This window comes from Tupaia chinensis, unplaced genomic scaffold, assembly GCF_000334495.1.
Source record: "Tupaia chinensis unplaced genomic scaffold, TupChi_1.0 Scaffold143680_1, whole genome shotgun sequence".
In the NCBI taxonomy this organism is placed as follows: Eukaryota; Metazoa; Chordata; class Mammalia; order Scandentia; family Tupaiidae; genus Tupaia; species Tupaia belangeri.
In genome coordinates, this window is record NW_006203528.1 from 117910 (window position 1) to 137118 (window position 19209).

The 19209-nt window shown below is 38.2% G+C and overlaps 1 protein-coding gene across 3 annotated transcripts in view; it reads left to right on the top strand.

Moving 5' to 3' along the window:
- Positions 1-17866, top strand: part of GALC (galactosylceramidase) — a 63398-nt gene extending 45532 nt beyond the window's left edge. Inside the window, exons 12-16 of one of the 3 annotated variants that reach the window (XM_006164702.3) lie at positions 1007-1157; positions 4256-4436; positions 8192-8355; positions 10030-10106; positions 15657-17866. In XM_006164702.3, coding sequence (XP_006164764.2) covers positions 1007-1157; positions 4256-4436; positions 8192-8355; positions 10030-10106; positions 15657-15803 — 720 coding nt within the window. In that variant the 3' untranslated portion in view covers positions 15804-17866. Of the gene's footprint in view, positions 1-1006; positions 1158-4255; positions 4441-8191; positions 8356-10029; positions 10107-15656 lie in introns of those variants that run through there. The other 2 variants (XM_006164701.3, XM_014582616.2) reach the window with 2 other exon arrangements.
- The last annotated feature ends 1343 nt before the right edge of the window (positions 17867-19209 follow it).

A 19209-nucleotide genomic window follows, 5' to 3' on the forward strand; every position in this document is an offset into this window, starting at 1 on the left:
CGCCCCCTAAAACAAAAACCCCTAAAAAAAAAAAAAAAAAAAAGAACAAAAGAACAATCTCTATGTTTTGTACAACCAATTGCTAGAAATAGCATAATAAAACAGATTTTTTTCCTATAGGGAAAAATAGTATTTGTAGTTATTCCTGAGCTGGAATATGGCCTCAGGTATTTCATAGATCTGACTGTCAACTTACTATTAAAGCAAGGATGTGATATAAATTTATTTAGTTCAAAGTAGAAAAAAAACCCCAAATTTTATTACATAGGCATAAATTTTATACCCATATTAACTATGCAAATGAGTCCAATATCTTTAGAAGTTTACATTTAGCATAAAACAGCTATGAAATAGTGAGTGTTTCCTGGTGGTCACTCACTGTGCTGCGCACTTTATAAACATTGGTTTAATCCTCACAACAGCCCTGTTATGTATGTGTGTATTTCCTCATTTGTAGATGAAGTGATTGTGGCTGAAAGTGATTTGGTTGCCAAGATCATAACTGTGATATAAACCTAATGTGCTAAATTGAAATATATATGAGCATATAATGAGCAGCATGTTTCTTTTTTAATTATAGAAGGTTATAAGTGATTAACAGCTGAGTCAACAGTGAGATGTTTTTGGGTTTCTCTACTTTAGTAAAGTCCTGAAAGATAAATATGTGGGGTTCTTAGTTGCATGTATTAGGTAAACCCAAGCTTTGAAGAGCTTACAGTGTAATGGAAAAGAATCTGCTGATGGAGATACATTTGGGGACCATCTAGTCCTTCTTTCTCTATGAAATGAAATTCTTGAAAAAAATTCTATATAGTTTCATAAAGTGTTTTAAAATACAAGGAAAAAGACAGCAGGGATGTTGGTATTGGTGTGTTTTTCACACATATTTAGGAAGTTTTGACAGAAATGAATTGGGCTTCTCTTTAAGTTGATTTTTAAGAAAAGCTACTTGTCCAAGTGAAATGAGCACGTGACCTTGAATACAGATATGTGATCTTCTTTTCAGCTCCTTGACAGTGGGGGCACTTTCACACTGGAACTGGGAGAGGATGAACTGTTCACACTCACCACTCTTACTACAGGTCGCAAAGGCAGCTACTCACTTCCTCCCAAATCTCAGCCCTTCCCACTTTCCTATAAGGATGATTTCAATGTCGGTGAGTATGTTTCACTGAAACTTAACTTGGTCTCCGTCTTTAGCAGTACTGCATCCATTTTTACCTGCCAGTCTGGATGCATGATGGAGTGACTATCAAAAGCATGTTCATTTAGCTCTCAGACTTCTACATGGTACCAGGAGAGCTAATCTTTTTTTAAATTTCCTTCCTTCCTTCCTTCCTTCCTTCTCCCTCTCTCTCTCTCTCTTTTCTTCTTTTCTTTCGTTCGTTCTTTCTTTTTCTTCAAGGTAAATTTCAACTTGAGGACTCTGTATTTTTCAGTGCCTGAAAAAATGTAGAGGTCCTTGTTAGAATGAAAGCTACAGGGCTGGGGGCCCGCAGGTGGCATGGAGGTTAAGGCAGCTGGATTCCCCATGGCTGGTCGGTTTGAGTCTCAGACCTGGAGGCTTGAAAATCATGCCAAGCACATGCACACGTATGCCCAAAATCCTGAAAGAATGGAGAAGATTGCGATGTGACCCTCACAACTAGGGGGTGATTTCTCATTATCTTTCTCTCCCTATATCTCTATCCCTGTCTGGTGAGCACATACTTCCTATAGTAAACATTGAAAAAAAATAAAGAAAAAGAAAGTTATAGGGCCAGTCTCATGGCCTGGAGGTTAAAATAGATCCCACATGGTTGGCTGCATTTCAGATCCCATCCCCAGCAGCTTGAAAAAGCACATGAGGCGTGTGTGTGTGTGTGTGTGTGTGTGTGTGCACGCCAAATCCTGACAGGATGGAGAGATGGAGGAGGAGGGATTTTTGAATGACCATAACCCCATTGGGGGTGTTTTCTCCCTTCCCCTTTATCTCTCTCCTTGGTGAACGAACACACACACCTTCTGGCAATTAAAAAAAAGAAAGTAATAATTCTAGCTTTTTGGTGAAGTTAAGATAATGTATCTCTGCTTCTGTCTCATTGGCCATTGCTGACATCTTTCTTTTGTGTGGAGGTGAAAGCACACTCATATTTGCCATTCTGGGATGCTGTGATCTGAGAATTTATGGGGAGTTATTTTTGGGTAATCTTACTCATTATATGCCCTAGCACTATTAGAGCTCACTGGTGTTCTAGGAAGATCTGTCCTAAAACTGTTAGAAATGGCTTTTGATTATTGGTATTTTAGAGAAACCACTTGAAAAAAAATTAGTAGGCATGTTTATTGTAATATTTTTAGGTCACTGAGTAAGCAACAAAATTTGTTGACTAGTAGGTATTACTGTAGAGAATTTTGGGCTCCACAGTTAAGAGTCCGGTAGCTGTATAATCTAAAATCTGAAGCTGGGGGAGAACCCTAGTGCTAGTGAGTGACTTGCACCTCTTGTTGGATACAGGGCTGCTCTTTCACCAAAGATGGAGGAGACTTGTACCACCTCCTGCTGGCCCCTGCTAGGGAATCTCAGCTCCCTTTTCAGGAAGTGATCTGGTTGATTGGAGCTGATTGAACTGCTTGACTCCTGTTCAACTATGAACTGATGTCCTTGTAACTGTTTGGATACTATGGAAAACAGTGACCCCTAGGGGAACTTGGTGGTTTGGTTTTCTATAATTCTTTTCTTTCTTTCTTTTTTCTTTCTTTTTTTTTTTTTTAGTGTTTTTTGCTATAGGGCTCTTGTGCTTGCTGGAGAGACAGAGAGAGTCAGAGAGACAGAAAGTGAGAAATCACCCCACCCCCCTCCCAGGGGTGATTTCTGGCTTGAGTTTAAACTGCCAGGTCTGGGACTTGAACTGTAGTTGACTACGTGGGAATCCAGTGACGTAACCATTACGCTATCTGCTAGTCCGAGTTTTCTATAGTTTTCTGAGATGGCCTCTTAGATGTATACATTAACCCTGAAAAATGTGTTTTAGCAATCTGTTTTTCAGTTCTCTGTTCTCAAAGGTAACTCTCGCCTTTAGTAGGTGAGGAGTTGGTATGGGAAATGGCCTTATTAATAAGATTGAAAAATTTCTAACACCAAAAGTATTCTGTGATCCTGAAAATGGAGAGGCAATTCAAAACTTTGACACTGAAAATATATGGCTTTATTGGCCACAGAAGAAAGTGAAAACTAAAGTTAAAAACTTTAAGCCAGGCTTTATATCTACTTGATAGGGTTTATAATATCTCATGTGAGGTAATGAATACGAAAACACCTGATAGAGAATCCAGTGCAAATAGTTGGAAGCTATTATGACTCAAATGGCTCTTCTACATTTGTTATTATATGATTCTAATTTAATTTAATAAAACTAAAAAGGGATTAATAGTTTAGGCTTAACACTTTTCTCTATTTAAGAAGTAGAAGAAAATTAGTAAATTCTATACTTGAAATGCTTAATTTTTAAAAAATTGCCAGAGTGCACAGGTGCTTACCAGAGAGGAAGAGAGAGAGAGGGAAAGGGAGAGGTGGAAAGCAACCTCGATGGGGTGTGGCTATACTGTAATCCCTTCTCCTCCACTTCTCCATTCTGCTGGGATTTGGGGCACTTATGTACATGGACTGGGTGTGTTCTCAAGCCTTCAGGGCCAGGATTCAAACTGTGGTCAGCCATCTGGGATCCAGTTCCCTTAACTGTACTAGGCTGCAAAACCAACCCTGTAAATGCTTCTCTAATTTCATTCAGTTGGTGACTGTGACCAATGATTTGAAACTTTGTTTGATGGATGTTTAAGTATAATGCTATCCTTTACTGAGCCCTTGTCAGATGCTATCTTTTATACATTCTGTCATTGAATTTTTTCACCATTCTGCCTACCTAGAAATGAGGAAACTTGAGATACAGGGCAATTAAATAACTTGCCCATGGTGACAGACTGAGCTGGATTTTGAACCTACATCTGACTCACTCCAAAACTCATCATCATTCCTTTTCACCAAATGCAAGGATCAAATATTATGTGATGTCTGTCAAATCCATTATCTTAGTACTTAATTATGGTAACATCAAAATCAATCTCTCTTTATTGGATACAAACACTGAACTTTGAGAAGCTATAAGTACTTATTTAGACATTTTCTAAAATTTTCCAAAATGTGTCATACAGACAGGAAATATTCTAAGGATTCAATACTAAATAGAGTGTTTATTTTGTGTGTGTGTTCTGACAGATTACCCGTTTTTTAGTGAAGCTCCAAATTTTGCTGATCAAACTGGTGTATTTGAATACTTTATGAATATCGAAGACCCTGGGGAACATCGCTTCACACTGCGCCAAGTTCTCAATCAGCGCCCCATAACTTGGGCTGCGGACGCATCCAACACGATCAGCATCATAGGAGATTACAAATGGTTGGTAAGACTGCTGTCCTCAACGTAGGTCCTACCCAAGTAACCTTGAGTTACTTGAGTAAGTTGTTGAGTACATTCCGAAGTGACTGTTTTTAGTAGTCCTCCTTGTCCAAGAACATAGCTGATGTGTAATTCTTGAATATCACGGTGACTGCAAATCAACTAGCAAATTATTTTGCTGCCTCAGTATCCTTCCTTCAAATTTTCCCAACTTAGTAGTGATTATCAGAGGAGCAGCTTGACTTTTTTTTTAGTTGCCAGAGAGCATGTGTGCTTGCCAGAAAGAGAGGAAGAGAATGTAAGAGTGTGTCAGAGAGATAAAGCACCCCTCACGGGGGCCTGGGCATACTGTAAGCCTTTTTTCCTCCATTTCTTCTCCGGATAGGAGTTTGGACATGTTGCACACTGGCCCAGCGTGTTTTTCAAGCTGCTGGGACTGAGATTGGAATTGTGGTTGGTCATGCAGGATCCAGCTCCCTTACCTCATCTATGGGAGCAGCTGGCCTGGGGCAGTTTGATTTTAATATAGTAATTGAAGACTTTTGGACCCTATTATGATGTAATATTCATTTATAAATGGACTGTGATTTGCGTGTTGTTTTTAATTTTTTTTTGTTATTGGAGAGTTGATTTGTTGATCTCATGTTGCCACCTGCTGGACCAATGGTAGAATTACACAGTCTTAGCCTTTGTAGAAAATCTGTTTACCAGGTGACAGTAGATGGCAATAGCAAAAAGCAAATCAGCTTTAGTTGGCTAGTGAATTCAAGTCTTTTCTTTAGGTACCTGGTATGGAAAAAAGTTGTATTTCTTATTCATTTAAAATATAATAATCAAACCAGAAATTCCCTGTCCTTTTACCTTTAGTTGTAGAGTTAAAATATGCTTTCTTGTAACATCTGATTTTGTATTCTTTACCTTTTTTTTTTTTTTTTTTTTTTTTGGTTTAGAAGGGCTTTTAAATAATTAGTGATATTACTAAAATAGATATTTTTAGATAAAACTTTGGTCATATTTGGCAAATACATACCTTATATTCCAAAATGAAACCTAAATTTCTTTTGAAAGGGTAGAATCCTGATTTTTTTTTTTTTTTGGAGAGGTTTTTGCAATAGGGCGCATGCGCTTGCCAGACAGACAGAAACAGACAGAGAGATAGAAAGTGAGAAAAGGCTGATCCAGTATAATTATATATTTCATTTTTCTAAAGGTCTCATTTTCTTATGACTACTCTGAAATGAGGAAAGATTTATATTTGTTTATTTTCCTGGGTAGGTAGATTTTTTTTTTTTTTTCCTTTTTTTTTTTTTTTTTTTTTTTTGGTATAACTGTAACCTGTTTTTCCTCTAACTCATATAATCCTGTTGTGGGAAGCAAATATGTAAAACCACACACAAGCATTCCCGGTTTGGTGGTCGTAAATCGTAGTGCTGGGCCACTAAAATGGCCATATCCGGAGCTTGGAAACTGGACAGGGAAGAGAAGATGACTCTGATAAAGCTTTGAACTGCTTTTCTGTGGAGTGCTACAGAAAGTCTTCATCCCTTCTTTGTTGCCTTACTCCCACTTACAAGTCCTGACTCTGGCCCCAAGGTCTGACAAGAATCTGGAGAAACTGTCGACTGTCCGGCCACTTTTGGCAGGCTCACTAGTCCAATGCTCTTTTGACTACACTTCACACCCTCATCCCAATCGTTGTCTTCCTTCTACAAGTGGGAAAGGGAAAACTAGCTTAGTTTATCTCGGTTCTATTTTAGTAAGTCAGCTCTGAGTGTGTGCATGGTGTCAGTAGTTTAGGATTGTGTTTTGCGTAGAACTTCCTCTATTGTCCTTAGATTTAATGAAGGGGCCCACCACAGTAATTTGACTAGATGAAGGATAATGCCTCTTAAGACTTCCTATCTTGTTTTTAAGCTTTGGTTGGGATCTGAAGACAATTTCGAAGTTACCTTTTCTTGCACTCAGTTGAGCTCTTCATCCCTTTGAACAAATTCGCTTATTAATATATTGACCGGTTTTTGTTTTCTCAGCACAACTGAGGATAGTGGGTGTGGAGGAATAGACTATGCTTTTAATTCTATTTCATACATTAACCACAAAACTACCCGAGAAGTTCTGGTGCAAGAACCACTTTTTCTGGAATGTGTTGTATTGAAAAGGTTGATCTTTCACTCTTACTCTAAATAGAAAAAGTTTATGTAGCTGACAGTATCTGTTGGACTTTTAAACTTCTGATCAATTGGAAAGGAGGTTGGCAGTGTTTGTGACAATATGTTTCTTAGTGGTTTCATACTGATGTTAGTCAACAGAAAGAAAAGCTCTCTATAACATCAGAAGATATACAAGAGAGGTTTCGCTACTTAGCGTTTGATCATCCTGTAAAATAGCCCAATTCAGAATAGGTAATTAAACGTAGAGTTTTTTAATAGATTGTGTACCTCTTTTTTCCCCCTTTACACAGCAAAATTTACTTATGCAAAATTCACTGATAAGAAGAAATGAAGAGGTGTGTAAAAGCCATGTAATTTGAGATCCAATTCTACCCATGCTGGTTCCAAAATGGATTTTGTGGTGGTCTTAGTTTTACGTTAGATAAGTTGTTTGCTTTATTACTTGTTTGTATGCAGATGTTATGTTTTATTCCCATTTGCAGTTAGATATTGAGTAGAAAGTGAATTATTTTCAGAGATCACGTTGGTTTGGGGGATTGTATCATTCTCAGGTGGAACGTATTGTATCTAGTAGCGTTTTTAAAGGAAAACCTGGAGGAGGGCTCGTTGTGAAAGCTCTGGTAGTTCCTGGTTGGCTGAATCTTTTCTTCTGATGTGCTCCTGTGGGTCTGTGGGTTTTATTGCCTCTGGGAAGACAATGATTCTGTATAGTGGAAAATGATTTTCAAAGTGGGATTCACTTGGAAATTCACCTGGAAATTTGGAAGACATGCAAAATCAGGGAGCCTAACTAGGTCCACTGAAGGGGCCAACAGACGGCACTGAGCACTTCTTCCAGGCATTTCTGTGCTGTGCAAATTGGAGAAGCCCAGCTACAGAGACAACACAGCATTGACTCTCTTTTTGCAGAGACACGATTTTAGATCTGTCTTCTGAAGTCTTCCCAAGGTAGCTTGTATTCTCCAGAGGTTCCTAACTTTGTCTTCATTACTTCCCTTTGCCAATGGAAATTTGAATAAACCTTTATTTTTCCTTTTCAGAGTAGTATGGAAACTTTTACCTATTTTTAAAAAATTTTATTTTAATTTATTATTATTATTTAACTTGACAAGAGAGAAACAGAGAGAGAGAGAGAGAGAGAGTGTAAATGGCCAGGCCCAGGACTCGAACCATGGTCAGCCATGAGGGACTCCAGCTCCTTAACTACCACACCACCTGAACAGCCCTGGAAACATTTACCTTTAACATGTTTATAGAGTAGAGTGGCTTCTTTCTATGTTATGGTCTTAGGATGAGAAGTTGTCTCATTACAGAGAGGCAAGAAATATGTTCTTAAGAAACTTAATAATAGTAAATATTATTATCCAGTCACCCATTTGAAGAGGCAATGAAATAACTTATGTAAAACATAAAACTGTCATCACTGAAGATTCCTGAAGCCCATCTCTGGTACAAGCTCAGACGTAGAAAATCATATTCTTGCCTCAACTAGAAACTTAGAAGTGTTTTCTAGAGAGTGACATATTTGTACTACATTACGAATGGCATGCTTTAAGAGTATAAATCAACTGTTTCATTCTGTAGGACCAACATGACTATAAAGTGTGATGTTTACATAGAGACCCCTGAGACTGGAGGTGTGTTCATTGCGGGAAGAGTAAATAAAGGGGGTATTATTATTAGAAGTGCCAGAGGAGTTTTCTTCTGGATTTTTGCAAATGGATCTTACAGAGTTACAGGTGATTTGGGTAAGTGACATTTAAAAAAAATTTTTTTTTATTTAATAGGACATGCCTTACTATGTGATATGTTACTTTGAACATCTGCTTGTTATTTGTGAGACTGATGAAAGCAGGCCACCTCAAAGTGCTTGAACATCTGACTGGGATGAGATTCAGCACATAGAAGCAAATACCAAACAACTCAGAGTTACAGAGATTTACTGAATTAGTACAGAAAGGGGCAGCTCAGTAAAAGAGAAAATAACTGCACAGATCTCTTTAGGTTATCGTAGAGTTGAGCTATGTTGCGTTGTGGGATTTGCACAGACTAGGGTGGGAGGGTTGGGAGGAAGGGAACACTCAGGAGTCATCCTAAATAAAGGGAGACTATTAAAATGGTGCTGTTGTGCTTATGGAATATAAAAAGAAGGATTGATCTGCTTAAAATGGTTTTTGGAGAGGCTTTTGCTATAAGGTGGTCGCCAGATAGAGAGAGACAGAGAGACAGAAAGCGAGAAATCACTCCCCAGGGGATGGCCACGCCTCAGTCCCTTCTCCTCCATTCTCCTCTCGGGATCTTGGACACACTTGCACACGTGCCTGGCGTGAGTTTAAGCCACCGGGTCCGAGACTCGAACTGCGGTCGACTACATGGGAGTCTAGCGACATAGCCGTTACGCTAACTGCTGGTCCTGGAAAAATCCTATTTCTTAATTTAGTTGTTGAGAACAGTGTGACATTTCTCATTCATCTTACTTATCTTATAAAGAACAGTATTTTATCCAGAGTAGTTGCCTAGCATGTATTCAAGTTGAACATCTGTTTCACTGTGGGTTTTTGTTACATACCACTCCACTGAAACTAAACCTTATTGATGGTGACTTTTCTGGATTCTCAATCTCTTGACTTTCCTCCTGCATTAATAACAAACAAACAAAAAATACTCTCTTCTATGGTTTGCTACTCTTGTCTCGACTTTGTAATTACAATGAAATAAAAATTATAGAGGGAGTGGGTGGTAAGAACTTAGAGTAGGAATTACATAATCATGATATAATCGTCTATTAATAGAAGGTACCTCAGTAATTTTCTAATTTAAAACAGACATCCAGTGAGGTTTCTAGTGATTTGCCCAGAGTTTGAAAACTAATTAATGACAGAATTGGAACTAGGAATTTAAATCTGTATCTTCAGTCCCCACTGTTATGTTTTAAACTGCCTACTTGACATCTCATCCTGGATTTCTCTTAGGCATTCAAATACAGTACATCCAAAATTATGTCCTTTTCTCCCTCTAATTCTAAGTTAATGCTGTTACTATGTAAACAGTTACGCTAGCTGAAAATCCTGGGGTAGTCTTTTTGACTATTCCCATTTATCCTCCATATTTCAATTGGGTGTAAATGTATACCTGAACTATTGATGCTAACACAGTATTCTGTGGTTGGTTTTTAAGGTTTTTTTCCCCCAGTTCTGTAGTGAGCGCATGTACAGCATATGGCCTAAGACATGGTTATTGAATACATGGTGGAATGAAGACTCTTTTGCTTGAATCAATTGTAATTCTGGAAGAAAAGGATCTTTACTAAGGCTGACCTTTCTACATACAAATGCCACTTGAGAACCCCCGATGAGTTATAGGATTCTGTGATTTAGATTTTAAAAATATATCAATTAAGATCTTTTTTTTTTTTTTTACAGCTGGATGGATTGTATATTCTATAGGACGTGTTGAAGTTACAGCAAAAAAATGGTATACACTCACATTAACTATTAAGGTATGTATCAGAATGCCCAAGGATAAAATGTTTTCTTCTCGTACCTTTCTAGAACTTTCTGCTATAAGTTGATAGTGGAAAGGGGCAGAGAATCTGCCATGAACCCAGTAAATATCTGTCTCTAGAATGATAATGTGTGTCAGAGTAATCTGCATGTAGGGAGCCATCAATAGTTAACTTTATCAGATCACTATTGTTTTTAATTTTTTTTTTTTTTATAAACTGAGGTGTATTTTTGGATAAAGTTGATAGCTGAACTGGTTTTTAAAAGTTGCTTCGCAAGAATATTTTTGTCAGAGAAGATAGCACATAACTCAGAGTATAACAGAAATCTAAAAAATATTTATCAGAATCACTAGTCATGAGTTAGTGATTGCTAGTGTTGCTAAGAGATACTGTGTAGAGAAAATTCTTTTCTGTAATTTACTGCTGTCTCCCAAGATAGTCCTCTCAAGATAATATTTTTTTAGATTGGAAAAGAAACAAATAGGATTCAAATGACTTTGTAATTCATTCTCCCTCTCACCATCACTTAACCACCAGAAATGACAATAGCAGTTGTTTAAAGCGTTAACAGCACACATTGAAGATCTGGTTTAGATGTAGCAGTTTCTTTAACTAGACCACACCTGATGGATGTAATTTTTGTCCCCAGTTCTTCCCTTTTTCAGTGAATTGAGAAGTAGGGAGACAGTATGGGCTTTGTTCGCACATAAATGTGTCTTCTGGGGTGCATGGGTGGTGTTTCTTTAGACAGGTATTTAGAAGTAGAATTGCATTTTAAAGTGTAATGGATGGTGCCATATTGCTAGCCAAACTCTACCAATTTATACAGCAATCATAATAATATTTGGTATTATCAATTTCAAAAAAATTTTAAAACGATTTAATTTAATTTAATTAATCAATTTAATTTGACCAGAGAGGTACAGAGTAAGAGAGAGAGAGAGGGAAAGTGAGAAAGCAAGTCACCAGGTCCAGGACTTGAACTGCAGTCAGCCATGTGAAAGTCCAGCACCCTTAACCATCATGCCACCTGCTGGCCTCCAATTTCACATTTAAAAAAAAAAATAGATATAATTTGCAATCCTTTGATGATTAGAAAGGTTGCACATTCATGTTTATTAGCTATTTGTGTTTTCTCTGAGGTTGGTTGCCTGTCCACTTTCCTTCCTCACTCTTTTACTGTGTTGTCTTTTTCTGATAGATTTGTTTGAATTTATTATATATATGTTCTTGGTAGTAGCTCATCTTCTGTGATGGATATAACAAGTATTTTCTTATGCTATGCCTATTTTAATATTGTTTATGATATTTTTGATAAATAGAAGTTTTAAGTTTTGATACCATCAACTATTTCAAGTTTCAACCATTTCTCAAGTTTGGGAACATTTTTTTTTCCCTCCAAATCAAACGAAGTTTAAGATCTATTTATTTATTTAATTTAATTTTATACATTCAATTACTAGACCTCACTTAGCTTGTAAAGTGAATATACCCAACATGAATACACTTCACCTTAGTCCAGTTGAGGATACTATGCACATTATAATCAACAGATAATTATCCATTTCTGTGTCCCATAATTATCTTGTCTTTCTATTTTTCTCCTTGATTTCTTCCCTCATATTCTTCCCCTTCTCCTCCCTTCTTCTCATACTGTCTCAAGTATCCTAACCATTTTCCATGTTTGTATATCCTCTAATCTTTCAGTTTCTGCTATAAAGTGCAGACAGTTGGTATACGTTAAGTGGAGACATACAGTGTCTCTCTTTCATAGCCTGGCTTGTTTTACTCAGCAGTAAATCTTCCATATTCATCTACTTTCTATCAGATGCCAAAGTCTCATTGTTTTTTATGGCTGAGTAGTATTCTATAGATTATATGTGCCTCATTTTATCAATCCATTCATGTGTTCATGCACATTTGGGTTGGTTCCATGGCTTAGCAATTCTGAATAATGCTGTAGTAAACACAGATGTGCAAGTACTTTTCTGATTAAGTATTCTTCTGTCCTTTGGGTAGATACCAAGGAGTGGGACTGCTGGATCATATAGTAGTTCTATTTGTAGATCTTTGAGGAACCTCCATATTGTTCTCCACAGTGGCTGGCCCAATTTACATTCCCACCAGCAGTGTAGGAGGGTTCCCCTTTCACCACATCCCTCCCAGAATTTATCATCTGTGTTCTGTACCTCTGATATAGCTACTCTTAATTAGTTAAACCATTTTTTCTCATATGTCTTCAATATAATGCTATTTGGTACTTTTAGAAATTAGCTTTTGTTGTGCTACTATTATAGCATAGATACGGGTTTTACTGACTCACTCACTCTACCTGCCTGGCTCCATCATTTTTTTTTTTTGTCAGCTGTAGACATTCTGCTTCTCCCTTTCATTTCAACTTTATTCCACAGGCTCTGAGAGCCTTTCTCCAACTCTCCAATATAAAGTAGTCTCTTAGGCACCCACTGTCACATCAGCCTGTTTTACTTCTTTTTATTTTAGGTTTTTGCCAAAGGGTATACATGTGCTCTCTGGAGAGAGACAGAGACAGAGAGAGAGAAAGTGAGAAATCACTCCCCATGGGGATTGCTATACCACAATCCCTTCTTCCCCATTCTCCTCCCGAGATTTTGGGAATGTACACACACATACCTGGGGTGATTTTGCAAGCTATTGGGCCCAGTATTCAAACTGTGGTCAGCTATGAGGGAGTCCATCATCGTAACTACCATACAGCATGCTGCTCCATTACTTCTTAATGTGCCACTTATTGCTAGTTCCCATTTATTGTGTGTATAGGTTTCTGTGTCTCCTTTTATTAGAATAATGCTTCATAAGAGCAAGGACCTTGTCTTTCTTATTCATCATAAGTTTCCAGTGCATTAAACAACATTTGGCATATAAACCTTTGCTACATAAATGAGAAAGAAACAGTCTCTTCTGTGTTTTCCATGTTCTAAATTGCAACTAGGATAAGGATTTTACTATGTTAACATTGGCCATTTGTTGAATTCTCTGCACATATTAGGTGCCTTAATCCCATACTGTTGGGTGAGAGAACAATAAATTTTTTTTTTTTTGGAGAGGTTTTCGCTATAGGGCGCGTGTGCTCGCCAGATAGACAGAGAGAGACAGAGAGACAGAAAGCGAGAAATCACCCCCCGGGGGGGATGGTCACGCCGCAATCCCTTCTCCTCAATTCTCCTCTTGGGATCTTGGGCACGCACACACATGCGCCCGGCGTGAGTTTTAAGCCACCGGGTCCGGGACGCGAACCATGGTCGACTACGTGGGAATCCAGTGACATAGCCATTACGCTAACTGCTGGTTCCCGAGAACAATAGATTTTAAAATCTACTATATTCCACTTGAAAGTATTTTGCATTACTCAATTTGTTTTCCCATTTATAATATCATGAAGGCACACCCTTCTTATAAAGAGTAAATGAGATAACATGAAAATTTAGTACATTATCTGATATGTGGTAAGAATATAACAAATCAAGTTAATATTCTTAGTTGTAGGAGTGTTTGGAAACAGGCAGAACAGCTTTGTTTCAAAAATTTTTGTTACATAGTATGTGTGCTTTCCAGAGAGAAGGAGAGTGAGAAATCATCCCTCAGAGGGGATGGCCATGCTGCAATCCTTTCTTCTCCATTCTCCTTTCAAGATTTTGAGTGTGCACACACACACCCCTGGTATGTTTTTTCAACTGCTGGGTCCAGGACTCAAACCGTAGCGTAGAGTTAGCCATGTAGGATCCAGTACCTTAGCCATCATACCACCTGCTGGCTCCAGAGCAACTATCTTACTCCCTTACTAATATATAGAGTCTTCTAGTAAGTTATTTCGCCTTTTGAAGCTTCTGTTTCTTTATCTGTAAAATGTAGATAACTTCTATGAGCTTGTTTTGGAGGTTTTTATTAAGCCCTTCCTATATACACTTTTCTCAGTGCTAGAGATACAGCAGTGAACAAGACTGACAGGACTCTCTTAGAGCAAACTCTTCTGGGACAGGAGTTGGCAAACCTTTCCTGTAAAGGGCTGTATTGAATTCTTTAGATGCTGTGAGCTGTGTGGGCTGCTGCTCCTCAGCTCTGAGGTAGTAGTGGGGAAGCAGCCATAGGCAGTAGGTGGACCAATGAGTGTGCCTGACTTTCCAGTAAAACCTTATTTACAAAAGTGGGTGGCTGGCCTCCAGGTCATAGTTTGCAGACCCTCTGTTCTAGACAGTAAACTTACACATAAAAACATAAGTAATTATGTAGAAAAAGTAGGGTGATGAGCTAATGAAGCTCCCTGCCTAATTCTCTAACTAGGGAGATCAGGGAAGGCTTTGTTGAGTCACTGGTGTTTGAACTTAGATCTGAGTGAGGGGGGAACCATCTGAGCAGAGCACATACCTAATGCAAAAGGTGGGCATGACTGGCCTGGCCTGAGGGACCACCAGGAAGTCTGGGAGCTAGTGGGAGGAGGAGGCAGGTTTGTGTTCACTCTGATTTGTGTGTGAGTCCGTTGGCTGCATTAATGTTCACTGTCTCAGAGTGACAGAGGGTGTTCAGTAAGCAGCCTTAGAGCTGAAGAAAGTGGTGTGGACGGGTTTCAATAGGGACATGGCTCCAAATATGGAGTGAAGTGACTTGGATTCAAGTCCCATCTTTGTGGGCAAATCTGTGACTTTGAGTTTTAATCTTGCTAAGCCTCATGTCTCCATCTATAAAATAAAAGAAAGAAATGAAGGCATATTGCATTGTAAGTCTAAGACTTAACAACAGGTGTATTTTGGTTCTCAGCCCAGTGCTTTGAATCTTCATCCCTTCAGTGGTATGCTGTGAAACCTCTTAAGTGTGCTATGATGATGATAAGAGCTCACCTTGCTGTTTTCGACGTGCCAAAGAGAATGATAATCTCATGGCAACCCTCTGAGGAGACAGATGGATTCTTACCTTCTTCTATCCCCACCCACTGCCTCATCATCAGTTAAACCAATGGCTGTTATTTTTTCAGCTTAAGGATAGAAGCTTCCTATGGCTTCCAAGTGATATCCTATACATTTGGTGCCAAACACTAAAAGTAAGATGAATTATTTCTCTTCTGACTGGGGAAAGGGTCCTTAATGAAGATCTCAAATAAAACACTGAAGTAGAGGCAGATGTTTGGCTCCAGCACAGTCTCAGCTGAAGAGCTGGTGGCTCAGTCACAGCACCTGCATCTGTAACTACTTATAAATACAGGTGTTTTTATTTTAGTGGCCTCTGTCTAAAACTTTATAATGACATTAGGAACAGTTTCGTACTTTTGTCAGTTTCACAGTTAGGAGAGGCACAAAGAAATATTGAGGTACCCCCTGTACCTTGGGAGGCTATTTAAATAGGTAGGTAAGCATTTCCTCCTAGATATTTTCTTTTAAAACTTTTGCTCAAACTTGTGGGACTGTGTTTTGCTGTCTTGAGAGTGAAGGGCATTTGCTTCACTAAGTACATGGGCCATATATTATGAAGAAACGGGTTCAGAGGTTCATTTCCATCTTCTTTGTACTTCAGGGTTATTTCTGCTCTGGCAAGTTGAATGACAAGTCTCTGTGGACAGACATCCTCGTGCCTTTCCCGAAGAATGGCTGGGCTGCAATCGGAACTCACTCCTTTGAATTTGCACAGTTTGACAACTTTCACGTGGAAGCTGCGCGCTAATACTCATGGAGGATCATAGGAAACTCTTTGGATAGTCTTTCTTTCTTTTTAGTTTTGATTCAGAGCCAGTTACTGTGCTAATGAACTGATATCTGAGCCTTTGGAGGCTAAAAATAATGGAGAGTAAGTGAGGAGGAAAATATATTTTTCTCTGACCCTGTGGAATATATATTTTTGGACTAATTCGAAGGGGAGAGACAGGTGAATCTTTAACATGACCTGATCTGTCCCCTAAAGTTCTAACTCTGCATTGGTCCTCTGCTTAGGAGTGGCCTGGGTGGCTCAAACCTCAGAGCGTTGGTGCCAGTACTGAGGCAGCTCTGCCACCGTATTCGCAAGTGATCGTGCAGAGGGCAGTAACTCGGTCATCACGAGATGCGTTTATGATTGCTGACCTTGGGTCCAGGGGAGCCGGTGGTGCCGCCAGACAGGAAAGCAAAGAACCCTGCAAGTGCTGCTTTTTGAAAACCACTTCAACATGTCATCCTAACACTCCAGACATAGGTGTTTCTCTTACTTTTTAAGATGATACTTTTCAGTTGTAGTATGTATGAGTGGGTGCTTTGAAAAATGTCTCATTAATTAAGTACCTCTGAAGCTTTTTCTGCAGTAATAAATGTTAGCAGAGTAATTGGGTTATTTGCATTCTTTAATTCTTTTGATTCAACTTTTAGACTTGTAACGCATATCACTCTGTGAATGCTTTCCCAGGTGGCTGGAAGAAGCAAGAAAGTTTGGTACAGTCCATGCTGTAAGTGGGTCTAGAGACAAAGTTGTAGCAATTTTCCCGTGTCCCATTTCATTGTGCCTTTGAGGTCTGTTCTCACACGCGCAGTGTTAACAGACCATGACAGCTAAATGAATGCGCTTCTGCGGAAGGAGTGGCCCCTTAGTCACTTACTAGCTCACAGAATTGGGACAGCTCCTAATGTTTTGTATGATTAGAGGTACATACTTTTTAAATGTCCAAGTGTGTTTTTATTTAAATATGGATAAGTGTGTTTCTCATATAGTGTGACTTATCTCTATGCATTAATGTAGCTCTTAGAAAACAAATCAATGTTCACCTGTTGAAATATTCACTTTGTAAGCTAAATAATGTGATTGAATGTATTAAAAGAAAATGAAATTAAAAAAGAAAAAAAGAGAATGTATAAAAAAATAAAATAATTATATAATAATAAAAACAACCAAAAAACAAATCAATTATGTAAAGTGAATTCTGAAATTCTTCTTAAGGAAAGAATTATTCACTGAACTAATTCTACTGTTTAGGAGTTTGCATTTAGTCTAACAAAAGCTAAGCCACAATGAAGTTTTGAATAATTTTCGAAGACAAGGAACTAAATTACTAAAATAAATTGCAACCAAGCCTAAGTGGTTTGCAATTCAGATCTCTAAATATTTTTTAAAACTAACATTTTAGAGGTATAATTTATGTACAATAAAATGTTTCCTTTCCAAGTACATGCACAGCTCCATGAGGTTTGGTCAATGGAGGTAGCAATGTAATCAACACTAGTCAAACCACAGAATACCCTAGGGAACGTTCCTGGTATTCCCGGAAGTACTGAGTCCCCTCACTACCAACCTCAGGCAAACATCGATATGATTTCCATCATTTCAGATTAGTTTTCTTTGTTCTAAAATATCATAAAAGTGGTGTCATATACTATATATTGTTGTGGGTGGTTTCTTTTAGTCAGTGTAATGCTTTTGAGAGTTATCCGTGTTATATGTATTTTTTAGGTATTTATTTTTTGAGAGAGAGATACAGAACCACTGGCAGGGTCCTAATGCTGCGATCCACCCCCAGCTTCACTCAACTCAGATGTCTCCAGCACACATGTGCTCTGTGTACTCAAGGGGTTTTCCGCATGCAAACTGGCAACCCTTCCCTGTGGGTCTCCCTTGCAGAGCGTCATGTTCTATCACTGAGCCACCACTGGTCCCTGCCTTTTCTTAGTTTTGAAACTATATGATTATACCACAATTTGTCTCCCCTTCCCCAATTTCTGGAATTATAAATAAAACTGCTGTTAGCACTTAACATGTAAATCTTCATGTGAACATATGTTTTTATTTCTTCCAGATGAATACCCAGTAGTGAGATTGCTGGTTCATATGTTAAATATGTTTGTAAGAAACAACTAAACTGTTTTCTGAAATGATGGTATAATTTTACACTCCCATCAATGATGTTTACAGTTACTATGCATTTCTTGTCAATTTTTCTTATCATCATTCCTTCTAATTTTTTTAAGAGAGATTTTTTGCTACAGGGTGAGGATGCATGCCGGAGAGACAGAGACAGAAAGCGAGAAATTACCCCCCAGGGGGGATGGCCACAATGCAATCCCTTCTCCTCCATCTCCTGTTGGGATCTGAGGCACACATGCACATGCGCCCCGTGTGAGTTTTAAGATTCTGGATCTGGGACTCCAACCACAGTTGACAATGTGTGAGTCCAACAACTTAACCTTTACGCCATCTGCTGGTCCCATTCTTTCTAATTTTAACACTTAATTTTGGGCATTCTAGGTGCATTTCTCTAATAACTAAAGCATTTTTTGGTTGGCTTACTAGCCATTCACTTATAAGCGGACTTCTAAAAGTTCACTGAAAATGAAATTAAAGTACAAGTGTATTTTGTTGCAAAAAATTATGAAATCCATTTATCATAAAATGCAGTTTTTGGATGTACTTTTTGAAGTTTATAAGATGTCTGTTCTGATTTTTCACCTATTTTAAAAATTACATTGTCAATGCGATGTAGGAAATATTTATGCATTCCAATATAAGTTTAATTTGCCAAGTTCATGTGCTTGCTGGGGAGAGATAGACAGAGAGTGTGAGGGGGAAAACACTCCTTATGGCGGATGGTCACACCATAATCTCTGCTCCTTTATTGCTTCTCACTTTCCAGATTTGGGGCATACAAACACACGTGCCCTGTGTGTTTTTCCAACCCTGCGGGTCTAGGACTCAAACTGTAAGCCATGTGGAATCCACCCTCCTAAACCACCATTCCACAGTCTGGCTCAGAGTTTTGGTTCTTTTTTTCTTTCTTTTCTTTTTTTAACTGAACTTTTATAGATTATTTTCTCTACTTTTGCAGATCCTGATAGAATTTTGGTTCTGATTGCATTTAAATTTCAGATCAATTTTGGGAGAAATGATATTTGAATAAAATGGACCCTTCAATCCCTTGGTCATTAGATTTTTTCATGTTTTAGGCTTCTGTGTAACTTCTCTCAGCAATCTGGTTTTCAGTGTGCTGATCTTGAACATATTTTATTCAATTTTTTTGTGATATTCCTATTTCCTTTTTCAACTATTTGTTGTGCATACATAGAAATATAGTTGATTTTTGTATATATAACTGCAATCCTGTTACTTTACAAAT